The following is a 12,714-nucleotide window of genomic DNA, read 5'->3' as shown; positions in this document are numbered from 1 at the left end:
CATCATTAGTGTAGAGAGCCATCGTCTACCATATTTTTCTACATGAGCACTAGGATGAAGCTTCTTGTATCGTACATGGCGCAAGTACAGTTAAGTCCGTAGATGAACACCGTAGTCTGGCGTCATCAAACAATGAATAATATTCCGCCGGTTGTCATCGTGTCGTTACGAACTTGGCTATTAACGTCCCGACCGGATTTGCGGCGGATGATCCCCCGGAGCCTCAAAACTGGTCCTGGACTCCATTCCTTGGCGACAGACGAATAGAAGCTCCCTTCACCAGGAATAACGACCCAATTCACCAAGAAGCCAGTCCAGTCACAGAACAGCAGACGTCCGACCATCTCATCAGCGAGACTTGCCCCCGGAATGACCACAACAACCGACTACCCCTTGACACCATTCTAACCTCTGATCCGAAGTCAGCCCTCGTCAGGCATGGATGTCGGACGAGCTGCGACCGGTATCGAGTGGGCAGAGAGACCCTTTCAGGCGGATGGGCAGCTTGTGCATGGAGCTGATGCGGCTGTCGCAGCTGACGGGCGACTCGCGGTGGTTCGATACCTCGGAGCGTATCACTAACCTGCTGGCCGTGCAACAGGACTTGACCGAGCTGTCCGGCCTGTGGCTCCTGGTGGTCAACCCAGGCGACGACGTTTACAACAAAGTCTCCACATCCACTCTCGGCGCCATGGCCGACTCTCTCTGGGTATAATACCCGAGACGATGCACGCGATGCTCCGTGAGCGTGAAGAGCAGTGCGTGTGGGATGAGGAGCGATGGAAGGACGCCGTGGTGCAGTAGCGTGATGACGACGATGACTTCGACGCCATCATCCGCAACAAGCGCTTCAACGACCATCGGTACAACCTACGTCCCAAGGCCATCGAGAGCGTCTCTGTCCTCTACAGGGCTATTTTGGGGTGGGACCTGGCCGACTTGGCCCGAGCCATGCTCGAGTCCATCGACAAGGTTACCAATACGGGTCTGGCCAGCTTAGCCATCAGAGATGTGGCGCTGGCAGAGGACGCGCCCGCCGCCCGGTTAGACTCGATGAAGTCGTTTTGGATGGACGAGACGCTCAAGTACTTTTACTCGACTGTTTTTCTGATTCTTTCCTCAGAAGCTTGGATGGATTTTTTTTTCCAGCACTGAGGTCCATCCCTTTGAACGATCATAGGGGTGATTTTTCAAATGTGGTAATATTGACCTGTACAGACGTGTTCTTTTCAGGGGAGTGTTATTTCTTGGGTGTTTGACTTATACCCCCCCTGCTTCATCACATAGTTCATGGCAAGGGAGCAGAAAGTAGTAGTAGTTATATATTCAAGCGCTGTCATAGAACATTGCGAGACTATACCTTCAGTCATTACAGCCCTCTCTTCGGGCGCGTTATTCCCAACAGATCAGAAGCGTGTCGGCTCCAAGCACCGCCATTCGCCTTGGTAAACCCGCCAAGATCAGTCGGCTTATTGTCTTGAGCGTTGCTGCTGCTACTGCTGCCGCTTCTGTTGAGCTGTGGTACTTTTGTCGGGGCGAGAGCCAGTTGCTTCTTCGGTGGCGGTGCGGCTATCTTGGTAGGTGAAAGCACAGGGTCGAATGGGACCATTATCTCGGGCGCCTTACCAGCAGCGTCTGCCCTGCTGGCAGCCTTTTTTCCTCTAGTAGCTGGATTGGCCAGTCTGGTGGTGCTTTCTTTTTGCGGCTGCTCGTCATGTGTATTGGCCGGGTCCCTTAGAGTCGTGCCCGTGTTGGTGATGTCGGCAGCAGAAGCAGTAGGGGTCTCGCCGAGTTTATTACTCGCTTGTCTCTCTGTGCCGTGTATGTCGGCAACATCAGGATCACTGTCTGCGTTTATCGGCTGCTGGCCATGGCCTTCTTCATCTCCCCTTTGAGCTTCAACCACTTTGTCCTCCATCACATTTATTTTGCTGGCAGCCATGGGAGCAATCACACCAGGAGTAGGTACATCAGGCGTAATGACAACGGGAGCAGCGCCGAATCCGAATATAGGAGTCACACCACCGGGAATTGGAAACCCGAAAATCTCCTTGCTCTTGGCGCTCTTGTTGACACGTGATATGCGCGGGCCCTTTGGTGCTACATTCTGGGCGGATCTCTTCTCGGAAGCCCTGGCCTCTTTGTTGCCGCTATTGCCGGTCGCCTTGCGTGTTGCCGTAGTAGTAAGGGCAGTAGTGACAGGTCCCATCCAGTCGTCGTCGCCTTCCGAGTCTTGCGAAAAGTCTGGGATAGTGCTTGGTGGTGGTTTTTCCGGCTTTGCTGACGCTGATTTCGCAGTTCTCGATGTGGCTCTGGTACGTTTCTTTGCAGGTGGCATGTCGCTGTCGCTGTCGCTGGTGTTGTCTTGCTGACTATTCGACGGGGAAGGATGTCGCTTTGCTGTCTTCTTAGCAGGATGCGGCAAGTCGAGCTCGCTGTGCTCGTCACTGCTGGCTTTGAACGGGTTGCTCTCGTCTGGTGAGGGGGAGCGCCGCTTTGCAGGGAACCGCTCTTTGATGGAAGATTCTGGTTCTGGTGTAGGATTGTGTTCTGGTTCCGGTTCCGGTATCGAAGCGTGGGCATCTTCCAGCTCCGAGGTCGTCTGCTCCTCGACAGCCTCCGAATCTCCTCCGCTATTCGCAGCTTTCGCAGCAACGCTCTTGGCATACCACTCCTCAAATGACTCCTCCGCCGGGGAATCAACGGGGGATGCTGTCAACCAGACTGGCTGTGGCTCCGATTCTGATGGAGGGGCGGCAGGTGGCGGTATCGTTTTCTCCTTTGACAACATGAGCAAGCCTCTCTTCTTCCTCGCTCGAATGCGTAGTTCTGTGCGCGGCGTCGTGCCATCTGTGGCAGCGTCTGTAGTTGCCGTATCCTTCTTGAAGGGGCCCTTGAAGCTAATAGTTGAAAGCTGTTTGGTAGGGTTTGTAGTGGTGGTCGGTGTCTGCTTGACAGTCTTTTCAGGGCGGCTAATCTTCTTGGGAACGGGACATGGCTTGTCGAGAGATGGCTTTTGCTCATGCCTTTTCCAGATCGGTGGTTCATCGTTATCATCTTGGGGCGTCGAGTCGTCAAGATCGACCGTTTCAACGGGGATTATTCTGGGTGGTGGTAGTTTATTTGCGACTAGCTCCTGTCTGGAGAATTGTTTCTTTTGCGCAACGTTGACTGGGGTTTCGTCGTTGGGCTCGTCCTCGTCTCCGGAGTCGTCTTGGAACGGTATTGCGATGATGCGTTTCTTGGTGTTCTGGAGCTGATTCCTACTCGACGCTGGTTTCTCCCTGGTGACTTCCCCAGCTAACTTGGCGGGGGGCTCATTGTTGGCTTCTGGTATGGACTCGCCGTCGGCTTCGAATGTTGCAGCGATGACGCTCTTCTTGGTGTTCTGGGGCGGGCTTGACATCTCATTGCTGATTTCCTCCCTTAACACGTCTCTTGCTGACAGCCTGGCAGCATCTTTTCTTGAATCGTCATATGTCTTTCCCATAGACTGCTGCCGACTCTTATCTCTGCTGGGTCCGGGCCCATCCCTATCGAGATGTACCTTTTCCGTCCTCTCCTGAACATCGGCATGGACATCCTTTCTAGCGACTCTTAATCCGCCAAATCGTTGCCTCCCCTGTAAAACAACGCTCCCGCCAACCTTAGCCCTGTCCATCTCCATCCCATCCTCCTCCTCCTTATACGGCGTAGTTGCCTTCTGTATAACCTCCTCCTTGGACACCGTCACAATCGTCTTCTCCCTGAAGGCCTGGCCCCTCTTCACCGTGGCAGACCTTGAGCTCGTTGGCGCCGAGAGATTAAGCTGCGTCCCAAACAGACCCCTCGCATGCGTCGATTTTTCCGGCGGACTTGTCCTGACCCTCTTGCTTGGCGGCGGTTCTCCTCGTGCCTCCTCCTGCTGCTGCAGTTGTTTCTGTCGTTGTTCGTAGGGCGATTCCTTGGGGATGACGGCCCTTCCAATGCGCCCAGGTGTGGTGCTCAAGATCGTACTTAGCGGCTGGGCAGGGGAAGCCACGGCCACTGCCACCGGTGCCGGCCTCTGCTTCTGCTTCTGCGCAGCCTCCCTCCTTCGTTTCTCCACCTCTCTGGCCCTCCTGTCAATCAAGGGCTCAAGATCCACCTCTCTTTGCCCCAACCGATCGCATACCTGCACAATGGCACCCCCGCGATCGAGAGCCATTTCCTCCCCCTCGTCGAGGGACGTCGGTCTCCCCGCCACGTGCGAGTCGCCTACTATACCGCCTCTGTCGTCGTATACCACCACCCGACCGTTAAATACGTGGTAGCATAGTTTGCCGTCCTGCCATCGCTTCGTCTTACGTTTCAGGTCGTGTGTGTATAGACAGATGTATTCGTGGACCGAGGATGTAGTGACCGCGGCGGCGGCTGAGATTGGGCCAATGTTGCTGATGTTGGTGTATACACGGTTCGACATGGTGTTAGCATTTTAGGCGAGGTGCGTGCCGGGATAGGTTTGAGGTATAGTCCCGTGGCAGGGAGGTAATTTCCCCGAGGTGATTGCCCCGTGTTTAGGGACCGATGGTCGTTTGTTTGGTGATCTGGATCGAGACGCGTGAGGTGAGTAAGACGCGTAGAGTGGAGAGGGGCACTACGTCCAGTACACCAAGTCACGTGTATCTAGCACAGCATCGGCATGTACTACGATTGAAGTAGAATGATTTTGAAAACCACGAAATCAAGAACGAAAAGGATATCTGTTCTTCTTGATTGCCATTGTCCTTGTCTCTTTCCGGTCTCGTCCTTATAAATCGTGTTGATAGAAATGTCTAGCACGCCTTGTGCTACATACGCTGCCAAGGTATCAATGTTCGACGGTGTATTCATGACTCTAACGGCAGGAAGGAAGACTTTCAGACCACAGCAAGAAAAAAGTGGTGCAAGAAAAAAGTGGTACAATAAAAATAAACGGATGACAGACACCGCAGATGCCAAGTGACTTTTCTTCAGCCTATTTAAGGAGTTGGAACGTAAAATCAAATGTAAAAATCGGCCGAGTACTGACCAGGGATGCTCCAAGAACGAAGAAAAAGAAGAAAATGCTGGTAAAGAAACACATACTAATACCTAGTAGTGGTGCAGTGAAGAAGAGAAAAATGGGTTGAAGAGAAAGAAATGAAGGAACACCAAGTCTATGTCGGTCGCGGCGAGATTCGTTTAGCACTACTAGACCCTAGACTTTGTTGAAAAGTACGCCCTATGTTCCCCCTGCTATCGAGGTAGCCGTTGCCGGTCGTAGCACTCCCGTCGGCCTCAAGCTCCATTGGCGTCACGGGCCCAGGACTGCCCAGTGGATGCAGACGGGGAGAATTAGGTCTGTGGGATGTGGGGGAACCGAAGCGGAAATCGACTGCCGACATGGCGACGAGGCTTCGAGTACTGCTGCCAGAAGCCGTGAGTTGGGGGTGGGAGTCAGCAGCGGATGATGGTGGTGATGCGGATCCGGCAATGCCGCTGGCTGCCATCGAGGCGCGGGCCATCATGTCGCGCTGGTACTGCTGGAGCTGCATCCTGCGACGGGACTCGGGGTCGAGGGTGTCAACGGTGGTCGGGGAGCAGCGTCCTCCTATCAGGTCGGAGGAGCGCGGGGTGGTGTTGGTCGCGCTGGGCGAGGCGATCGATGAGGTTCCGGCGCTCGAAGACTGGCTATCACCAGTAGGTTCGACCATTTCGTAGTTGGATGGGTAGTACTTCCCAATGGGGAGGGGATCGTTCTGATAGCCGGTGGGGAGGCAGGATGCCACGGGGATGCTTGAGTTGGCCATGGTGGCTGGGGGCTGTCGGGGGGCAGCGGCAGAGATCGAGTGAAAAGAAGTCTCGGTGATGAAGGGATGGGTAGGTTGAATCCTCCTCTTGGGATCCTCGTGGTAAGGGAAATAACCTCTGCGATGGTGAGTCAGCTGGGGTTGGCGGTACGGGAGAGACAGGGGAGGAAAGTGGGAGGGAGATATGAGAGAAGGAAGATGTTACCCTGGTACGTCGCCTCGGGCGGAGAGAGGCTGTTGAACGGGAGTATAACCTGGAGATTTGGAGATTCTGTTGGCGCGGGAGGTGTCGATGGCTATGGGATCAGAAACTCTGAGAAAAGAAGATGCAGAGTCTTTATTTAGATGAGAAAGCGGAAGAGATAGTCAGTTTATTATATCGTATTGGGATAGTATCATATTGGGATGGTGGTGGTAGTGGGCATGTGCATAAGTGGACACGAGACCAATGCGGGGGGGAGGGCAATGACGAAGGCGGGAGTGGGAGTGGGAGTTGAAGTTGGAGGGGGAGGAGGGGAAGAGGGGGGGATCTCAGATGGATAACAGGAACAAGGCAAATATGAAATTGACTGGATACAGTAATGATGGGAGCAGAAATGTGGATAAAACAAGAGTACAAGTAAACAGTCAAAGAGAGTCGAAGCCGGTGATGGATGATGAGACGATGAGAAAACGGTGACAATGTGGGAGATTTAGTAGTGTGGGAGATTTAGTAGAATGGGGAGTAGTGGCAGAGGTTTAGCAAAAGATTTCCCATGTACTGAATAGATCATTAATTGCTACTACTGCTATCTACTACCTACTAGTACATGTAGTAGAGGCAGTAGTAGTAATTCCCCACGACGATGAAGAAGAGTGCGGGGGTATAAAATGTCTCTGGAATAAATCTTGAGTGGTTGAAGCTCCAGGGACGGATTCCCTTTTTAGGGATAGACAGTTGGTGACCGGAAATGGGCGGGAATGATACGGAGGGATTGTGATGGTGGTGATGATGAGAGGAAGAGAAAGAGAGAAAAAAACCTTACCGTCATCTTGAATGGACGAAGTGTCCGACGAGTTTGAAAATGTACGTGCTGTCATTGCAGGACGACGGGATAGATGAAAAGGAGATGTGAAAGGCCTAGAAAGACTAGACATGGAGGGTTGGGAGGATGGGAGGGATGGGTTGATAAGGAGGGAGGGGAGTGGTGGTATAGAGCGAGAGATAGAGAGTATGTGTAACAAGGACAGGGATAGGCGGAAAGGAGAAGGAAAGATAAAGTGAGTGAATCAACGAACCGAGCCAGAAAAAAAAGAAGAATGAGAAAAGAGAGAAAGAAAGAAGAAGAAGAGAGAAGAAGGAGAGAGGGAGGGAGAGAGAGGAGGCTATGGATGAGATATATTGTAGTGAGGAACAATGAGGCGGCACGATGACGACAATGTGCAAGGCGACGATGCAAGGCTAATACAATCTGCCGACTTTTTTTTCTTTTCTCTTCTTTGTAAATAATAATCATCAAAAATTTCCCCTTTTATTTGAACGCCTGTTTGTAGGACGTTTTACTTGTTTGACCTCTCCTCCCCCCCCCCCCCCCCTCTCCCTGTCTGACTTGTTAACAAAATCCGATATTATATTATAGTGGCAGTAGTATCATTACACCAGCGCATATGATCCACTCATGTGTCCCAGATATAGCCAGTCAGTCAGCAGCTCTCATAGTAGTCACAGCACTCGCAGCAAGTCAGTAGGGACTTTCTCTCGACCCTTAGCATTGTTTTGCCACTCTTCTGACACACTATTTTTTATCCCCCGTCGTTGCACTCATTCCGTTGCCCCTAGGGTCTTATGCAAACGACGTCATGCAGCCACCCACTCACAGAGGTGAAGGGTTCATTCAATCAATACTTTGTCTTTTTCCACTGGTCATTCTACTATGATACAGTGTTACAATATCACCGCTCACATGCAGGATTACTGCCTCTATGTGCCTCTACGGACGTACCACTGATCATCACAACCCTCCAACTCACTCAGCGGTAAACTCGGCTGCATGCGATACATCAAGGGTCCATCTCCACCTTGTTCTCTGATACATCACCATCACTTAAAAAATCCAGTCGCCTTTGTCTTCTCTGAGCTTGTTTTGAGTCTCGAGGATCTTTTGACACTGCATACTCCGCTGAGCCCGTGCTCTTTGCTTCATGTGGCACCATTCACAGCCTTGTACGCCTGACAGTGTTGATGGAATGACATCAAGGCCCATAAAACATCCGTCATAATGCCTAATCCCCACACGCACGCACACACACTCTTTCAACACTCTTGATCTCTCTTTTTTTTTTTTTCCACATCTCTTATTACTCTCCCTCCCTCCCCTCTCTCTCCCTCTCTCCCTCTCTCCCTCTCTACGCCAACTTCCAATAAACCGTATACTCCCACCCCTGGGCATCATAAAAAGGTAATAACTGAACCGACTCACCCCCCGCCGTACCTTCGAATACCAAACCACCGTCGTCGCCCCCCGTGCGCTCGACAGAATCCACATCGATCGTAGGGAGATCCTTCAGTTCCTGCCCCGTATAATTCCCTGCAAGCACCGTCGGCCCCCACGCCAGTGCAGCGACACCCTCATCGTCGTTGGCCGGGATGGTCCTCAGCTTCATCGGCAGCCTGACAGATACGGTATCCCCGTCGCTCCAGTCCCTTTCCAAGACAAAATAGGACCCGGCCACAGCCGTAGTAGAGCCATAATCCTCACCGTTGACAGTGACGCTCGCGTTCGTCTCCGCCCAGCCAGGGATGCGTATATGCATGGTGAAGGACCCGGAGCCTCCGACGCTGATGCTCGTCGTGTCCCCCACGGGGATGTCCGTGTCCTGCGTCACAGTCACCCCCTTGACCGTCCACTCCACGCTCGACGGGATAAACAGGTTCACGTAGAGATCGTCGTCTCCGGCGTGCCAGTACACCGAGTCCACCAGCTTGGTAAAGGTCTCGAGCGAAGTGGATTGGCAGCACCAGAACGTGTCGTAGTCGGTGCTGTACGTGCCTCCCCCCCACGCCGGTCCCAGCCCCCGAAGCGCGCCTGGGTTCAGCGACGTAAAGTACGTCACATGCCCGTGCGCGCTTGACGGATCCTGCACGCCGAGGAGATGGTTGAGCAGCGCGCCCTCGTAGAAGTCGAAGTACGCCGTCGTCGAGTCGTTGGGCGCGTTGCGCCACAGCTCCCGTGTCAGCTTGAGCATGTTGTACGTATTGCACGTCTCGGCCGTGTCGTTGTCCAGGTACGACGCTATGGCGTTGGCGGCGTGGAAGTGCTCAGCCTGGCTGTTGCCCCCGATGGCGTACGTGTGCGCGCCCGTGATGATGTCCCACGCGTTGCGCGCAATCGTCAGGTACCGCTGCGTTCCCGTGGCGAAGAACTCGTTCATCGCGCCCACTAGCTTCTGCGCTTGCGTGTTGGCGTGCAAGCCGTCGAGGTCGTCCGTCCCTGCCGCGATGGGGTCCATCACGGCCGCGTGGTCGAACCGAGCCCCCACGTCTAGCCACCGCTCGTCCCCCGTCGCCGTGTACAGCAGCGCCATGATGTCATTCATTCCTCCAAACTCCGTCTCCAGAACGACCGTCTGCATGACCGCTTCTGGCAGTGCGGCGGTCCGCGTGTCTACCCACCCTGCCATCCCGAGCAGCACCACCCGCGCCGTCTCGTCCCCGATGTGCTGCCACACGTCCAGCAGTCCGGCCATAGTCTTGTGGATGCAGTAGTACGGCACGTTGCCATTGTCCAGCGTCCCGTTCTCCAGCTTGGCAAAGTCCGACTCGGGAAAGCCGGATAAGTAACCCTCGCTGAACCCCACGGCGTCATTGTTGGCCTGACACTTGGCCAACTCGGATACGAACGACACGGCTCGGGACCTGCACTCGTCATCGCTCAGAGATGCGTAGCATTGCGCCCACGCAGAAAGGAAGTGGCCCTGCGTGTGTGAGCGGAAGGGGAAATCTGGTGCGTCCCACCCGCCGTTTACCGCTGCCCCCGCCGTGGAGAGCCCGTGGTTAGACCGAAAGTTGTACAGGAGCCGGTCTAGGTCCACGTAGTGCAGGTAGGACAGTGTGCGGTCCTGGTTGTCCTGCCATCGGCTGGGGTGGAGGGTGAGTCGGCTGAGGTTGAAGGGCTCCGCGGACTGAGTGAGGACGGGGGTCGCCAGGCCCAACATCGTCATACTAGAGACGACGTGCATGATTCCTTCACTTTTGGATGATTGATTTCTGGTATCAGCGTGAGCCATATTTATTCCTCATTATGAAAAATAACTGGGAATTGTAGCATGTACTTATATACAGCTCGCATCGTAAGACATTCCGCTGCAGCCCACGTATTCGTGCATCACTTCCCGACAGCATATCAACATCTGTCTCCGACTGGTGCGGCAAGGGACGCCCGTGCACACGACTTGCAGTTGATACGTACGGATGCGGAGAAGAGCGGTGCTTGCGGGAGGGGGCAATTTTTATTGGCACATCACAACTTGTTATATACAACATGTATGGTGCGGTTACTACTTCTTCTTTTGGACGTGCCATGTCCTTGATCTCTTAACAAGATATGAACATCGCTTCGTTTTAGTAAACCGTGCGGCAAGTCGCCGGGTGTGTATGAACACGAACAATGCGGAGGAAAGTGGAGTCAATTGATGTATTTATTATTATTACTAATCTGTACTTGTCCCCCGCCCCACTTCATTGGCCACTCGGCTAACCTCACACCACCAAAAGTGGTCCTGGCCATCATCGCGCGCAGATCACCAGGTCGGGCAGATTTTTACCATATCATGCCTATCAACGCGTATATTAGCCAAAATGATTCGCAAGCACGAAGTTGACGTAGTCACACGCATAGGAAGCTATGTTATTCCTCGGAGAATGTGACATTGGGTTCAACTCTGAGCTACAGTGTAGAGTGTGGACAGAGATGATGTCGATTTATGTTGACGGATAGGACAGTCAGGGTGTCGAACTGAGCAACGAGGCAGTCATAGTCGTAGGTGCTTAATCTTCAGAAATTAGTTTAAATAGAAGTGTTGACTATATTATTGATAGTTAGGGGGAAAAGAATGCTCTGGCTAGAGAACTGGGCTGTTTAATGATTCGTGACGATCACTATTGTCACATAAAAGGTTGTCTTTCTAGTGTGTCTTGTTGTCATAGTAAATCATCCTATAGCTTAGGTAAGCAGGGCTCGGCCATAAAACCGTCGAGTCCCGCACCACGACAAAAATGAAAGACGAGAACCGTAACACCACAGAACACCTAACCTACTATTTAAATGCAAGTTGGAAGCGTTTGTGGCGTTCATTCTCATAAAGACATTGTGCTATTCGACTACACCCTAATACCTTCCCTCCGTTCACAATCCCTGCCGTTCCTTTTACACGGCCTTGCTCATGTGCCGATCCTGACGTTTATACCGTCACACTCGACACCGTCCCTGCCAGAACACAACACAGGGACAGCTCTGCTTCCCGCCCACCACAACGGCAAGAAAAATATGACGGCTAAGGAAACCTAGCAGAAGGCTAATACCTCTAAAAATCTATAGAACGGGCCCTTGTGTGCGGGATTTGCGAGTGGACGGATAGATTGATAGAATATATATTTTGTGCCCGCGATGGTGACCAGCACCACTTTGGGTGATGCGAAGTTACTCGCATGGCCAATAAAGTGGGACGGGGCACAAGTATTATAAGTTATAACTGCGCTACTGGTAATAATGACTGTACATACATTGCTTGTATTATATATTGCGCTGTGGATATCCAACTTCTCTCCTTCTCGCTCCCTCCTCTTCTTCGTTGGAAAGGTCCCCATCAGCTAGACCGTCGCCCTGCCAGTGAATCGCGTCCTGACATCACGGTGCTTAAACCAGTAACCCAGATCGGCCACTGCGGCAATAAGCCAGAGGATGGCGTTGACCAGATCAACCCATATGGCATCCTTCATAAGTCGAATATCCGAGTCACCGTTCTTGTTGTCCTTGTGGAGGTACATCTAGAAAAGCCATCCAGGTTAGTCAGGTCTCTTCTTGTCAACAAGTTTTGAATTTCTTTGTGATGCATATCGTACGTCTGCAAATAGTCCAAACACGGCAATCCACAGGATAAACAGGACAAGGTCCCACGCCGTCTTGAACAGACCGCCTAATCGGAGGACAAACGGGATAGAGTAGACGAGACAGGTCACGACCGAGAGAGCGCCGACAACCACGGCGTAAATCTGTTTGTTATCTCTTGTTAGACATCTTCCCACGAACTCTCCTCCTCGGATCAAAATACCCATCGCGACTCATGGTCACCCTTGTCCTTTAAATTCTGCCCATACACGCCACAAACGGTAATGCCAAGGGCAAAGCACAGAAAATGCAGGGCCGTAAAGAAGATGTAGACCAGAGAGATAGCCATTCTTCTTTCTTTTTCGTTGCTTTCTTTTTCCTGGTTTGTCGTTCCTTGAACTTGTGCTACATTTCCCGTAAATGTTGTCATTCAAGGAAGGAGGTTGTTGATGATCGCGCTTCTTCTCCCGCAAATCAATTTACAAGATTGAAGTTCGCGCCCGATGCCGATAGGATGCAATATTGATATGACGTGGGCATTAACCACCCCTGCTGGTTCCTAAGAGAGGGGAGATTGACGACATCTTTCTATCAACGCAGATCTTGCGAGCTCGTTCTTTAAGCCAGATAGATTCGTTGGAGGGAAGAGGAATGGCTTAATGACGTCAACGGTGAAGAAGAAAATGAAGCGATAATGGGGGCCAAAGCTTAAATAGACTGACTCCATGTGCCTTCGATACCATCGGATGTCATCGACGGATAGATACAGGGGTGTGGGTCATTATTACTACCGGACCAGTAAACTAGTAGCATCGTTTCGTACGGTATTATTACTTCCC

General features: G+C 52.4%; 6 protein-coding genes across 6 annotated transcripts; 1 reads left to right on the top strand and 5 right to left on the bottom strand.

Moving 5' to 3' along the window:
- Nucleotides 1–496: 496 nt before the first annotated feature.
- GMORB2_3609 (mannosyl-oligosaccharide alpha-1,2-mannosidase) lies at nt 497–1,186 on the top strand (the record flags this gene model as incomplete). Its single annotated transcript, XM_035465585.1, has 3 exons — nt 497–709; nt 805–1,101; nt 1,181–1,186. 3 exons carry the CDS (start codon nt 497–499, stop codon nt 1,184–1,186), a joined length of 516 nt encoding a protein of 171 aa, XP_035318573.1.
- Nucleotides 1,187–1,369: 183 nt separating this feature from the next.
- Nucleotides 1,370–3,406, bottom strand: GMORB2_3608 (Protein of unknown function (DUF2439); the record flags this gene model as incomplete). The annotated part of the gene is made up of 2 exons (XM_035465584.1): nt 1,370–1,848; nt 1,957–3,406. The coding sequence occupies 2 exons, from the start codon at nt 3,404–3,406 to the stop codon at nt 1,370–1,372; spliced, it is 1,929 nt and encodes a 642-aa protein (XP_035318572.1).
- A 397-nt stretch (nt 3,407–3,803) lies between these two features.
- GMORB2_3607 (Protein of unknown function (DUF2439)) lies at nt 3,804–4,441 on the bottom strand (the record flags this gene model as incomplete). Its single annotated transcript, XM_035465583.1, has 2 exons — nt 3,804–4,091; nt 4,154–4,441. 2 exons carry the CDS (start codon nt 4,439–4,441, stop codon nt 3,804–3,806), a joined length of 576 nt encoding a protein of 191 aa, XP_035318571.1.
- Nucleotides 4,442–5,156: 715 nt separating this feature from the next.
- Nucleotides 5,157–5,789, bottom strand: GMORB2_3606 (uncharacterized protein; the record flags this gene model as incomplete). Its single annotated transcript, XM_035465582.1, has 1 exon — nt 5,157–5,789. One exon carries the CDS (start codon nt 5,787–5,789, stop codon nt 5,157–5,159), a length of 633 nt encoding a protein of 210 aa, XP_035318570.1.
- Nucleotides 5,790–8,174: 2,385 nt separating this feature from the next.
- GMORB2_3605 (Uncharacterized conserved protein, DUF1680 family) lies at nt 8,175–10,007 on the bottom strand (the record flags this gene model as incomplete). The annotated part of the gene is made up of 1 exon (XM_035465581.1): nt 8,175–10,007. One exon carries the CDS (start codon nt 10,005–10,007, stop codon nt 8,175–8,177), a length of 1,833 nt encoding a protein of 610 aa, XP_035318569.1.
- A 1,630-nt stretch (nt 10,008–11,637) lies between these two features.
- GMORB2_3604 (uncharacterized protein) lies at nt 11,638–12,224 on the bottom strand (the record flags this gene model as incomplete). Its single annotated transcript, XM_035465580.1, has 3 exons — nt 11,638–11,814; nt 11,890–12,039; nt 12,099–12,224. The coding sequence occupies 3 exons, from the start codon at nt 12,222–12,224 to the stop codon at nt 11,638–11,640; spliced, it is 453 nt and encodes a 150-aa protein (XP_035318568.1).
- Nucleotides 12,225–12,714: the final 490 nt, after the last annotated feature.

The sequence above is a fragment of the Geosmithia morbida genome, assembly GCF_012550715.1.
Source record: "Geosmithia morbida isolate 1262 chromosome Unknown scaffold_19, whole genome shotgun sequence".
Taxonomy (NCBI): domain Eukaryota; kingdom Fungi; phylum Ascomycota; class Sordariomycetes; order Hypocreales; family Bionectriaceae; genus Geosmithia; species Geosmithia morbida.
The sequence above is the reverse complement of the archived record's forward strand: the minus strand, read 5'-3'. Positions and strand labels throughout refer to the sequence as shown.